Source organism: Penaeus chinensis, chromosome 16 (genome assembly GCF_019202785.1).
Source record: "Penaeus chinensis breed Huanghai No. 1 chromosome 16, ASM1920278v2, whole genome shotgun sequence".
NCBI classification, from domain to species: domain Eukaryota; kingdom Metazoa; phylum Arthropoda; class Malacostraca; order Decapoda; family Penaeidae; genus Penaeus; species Penaeus chinensis.
The window spans coordinates 20,984,320-20,986,904 of NC_061834.1; the positions used below are offsets into that span (position 1 = coordinate 20,984,320).

The 2,585-nt window shown below is 42.7% G+C and overlaps 1 protein-coding gene across 1 annotated transcript in view; it reads left to right on the top strand.

The window, feature by feature from the left end:
- Positions 1–1,123: 1,123 nt before the first annotated feature.
- LOC125033259 (betaine--homocysteine S-methyltransferase 1-like) overlaps positions 1,124–2,585 on the top strand; it is a 17,626-nt gene continuing 16,164 nt past the window's right edge. Inside the window, exon 1 of the mRNA XM_047624641.1 lies at positions 1,124–1,348. Within this exon, the coding sequence (XP_047480597.1) occupies positions 1,124–1,348 (225 nt within the window). The remainder of the gene's footprint in view (positions 1,349–2,585) is intronic.

Genomic DNA, 2,585 nt, shown 5'->3' on the forward strand with positions numbered 1-2,585 from the left:
CCGAGGGAGAGGTTCTCGTTTCCTCTCTGTGCAAAAGCAGGAGGATGGCAAGTGCTACCATAACCATTAACCCTCATACTAATGTCATCACTCACACTGTAGCTTTCGTCGCCTCACTCAGGTCGCTGTTGACGCGCGGGGCGACCTCCTCGTGGCGGGCGGAGGAGCCGACCCGCTTCCTCGCGCTGATCCTGGACGCTTCCCCGGAGGCTTCAGCGGAGGCTTCGACAGGGACTTTGCAGGGAATGGCAGAGGCTTCATGAGAGGAGAAACGCTGAAGCCAGGCCTGAACCCGAAGCCGTAGCTTCAGTCGAGCCTTTGGCTGAAGCTGATCTGGCTCGTCACTTCGGAGGAGGCCGGGGTTTGGCTTCGGAGGCTTCAGGAGTCAAAGACTGCCCTCTGAACGCTCTCCGAAGACGATATATATATATATATATATATATATATATATAAATTTGTGTATATACATAAATATTTGTATATATATAATGTATGTGTGTATGTGTACGTATGTATGTGTACGTATAAACATACATAAAACATATGCAAGAACAAAATAATGTATGTGCATTGTTGGGCATGTACTAGCATGCATATATAAATAAAAGTCTAGAAGCATAAATGTATGTGTGTATTTCTGCGAGTCACGAACATAAAAAAATGGAAAAGAAAAGAAAAGATAAGAACATAATCTCAAAACAACTGATAAGCAGACCGCGTATCAGTACTGCGAAGCGTGCAAATTCATCTCGCCGACATGCTGCAGCAGATACTGGACGTGATTTTGGCATGTTACAGCCAAACCGAGGATGAGGCGAACCAGTTCGCTTCTTGTCGGAGGCATTACATGGGAACTGTAAAACTATACAATAATGGACGTTGGAGTTGAAGTGATCTGGAACCTCGTCTGCGTCAGACTCACTACTTGTGTCTGATCAACACGAGAGAGAAATTAGCTCTTTACTGCTGAGCAGTTTCGAACCGAGAAACACCTGCGTCAGACTTCGATCTCGGAAATCATAGCTGTTTTGAGAATACGACTGGGACCGAATTCAGAGTAGACTGTCCTCTCGTGTTGTTGAGATTTTGACAAATGAGCGATTCAAGACGCTATTCCGTCAACATGAAGTCAGGCATTGTGGCGGCCGCGGCCATCCTGTGCATGGCCGCCTTGGCAGGGTCTTACCCTGTGGAAGAGGGTCCTTCGGGTTATGCAGTCGTCATGAACAGTTCCGTGATCGAGCTGCAGGTCATGGATGAGGCCTTCGTGTATGGCACGGCGAGCGGAACGAGACCCGGCGACCTGCTGTTGTACGGTGTGGAGTGGTTCGACCGCCACGACGTCCTCGTACCCCGATGGGCATCACGGATGCAGGGAGTTTTCTCGCTGGGCGTGTGTGTGTGTGATTATATATATATATATATATATATATATATATATATATATGTATATTTATATATATGTATATGTACACACACACACACACATACACACACACTCACACACATACACACACACACACACACACACACACACACACACACACAAACACACACACACACACACACATACACACACACACACACACATATATATATATGGTAGCAAAAACAACAATGCAAAAACTAGATTTAATGAGAATGAGATAATGAGACTTTTTCAGTATATCTAGTTTTTACATTGTGGGTTTTTCTACCATAGTATCTACACGGAAGAGTGTTTTACCATTCATACACACACACACACACACACACACATATATATGTGTGTGTGTGTGTGTGTATATTATTATCACTTCATCATTATCATCATCACCACCTCACCACCACCACCATCATCATTATCTCTCCCGCCATCATCACCACCACAACCACCACCACCATCCTCATTCTCATCCTCATCATCAACACCATCATCATCATCATCTCCACCACCATCTTCATCACCACCACCATCATCATCATTTTCATCATCATAACTAACTTTATCATTAAAGGCCGAATGGCTGGAAATAGTTACCAAGTTAAAAAAATACAATTTTCTTTGATAAATTGTAAAACTTGTTTTCTACGAAGTGTTATAGGGATAACTATACTAGTTTTATCAATGCCCTAGTAAGTAAGATTTTTTTTTTTTTTTTTTTTTTTTTTGAAAAATGTAGTTCCTTTGGATTTTGATTGTGTCTCGGCACTATTTTCGGTTAAAGTATACAAAAGGACCACACTGACTAGGAGAAAATTTAAGATCATAGCGTTGTAGGCAATGAAAAACAATATTGACTGATATCAAAATTAATTTGCAGAAACCCACCGATTACAGTTAAACAACGAATCGCGGTGAATGCCGCGCTGCGGCTAAGTCCACTCGGCGTTGACGCGGTTAAGTCCACACGTGACCGTGACCTAATGTTTACTAAGTTCTCACGCATTGTTCACACCAACTGCTCGGCCACTGCGCACCTACGTCACATGACGTCACGACGAATCGTGTATTCCACTATTTTAGCTTTTCATGTACATCTCATACGTATCTAATCTTAATATTTTTGATTACATAAACTTCAGATGTTATCTAAAATATTTTT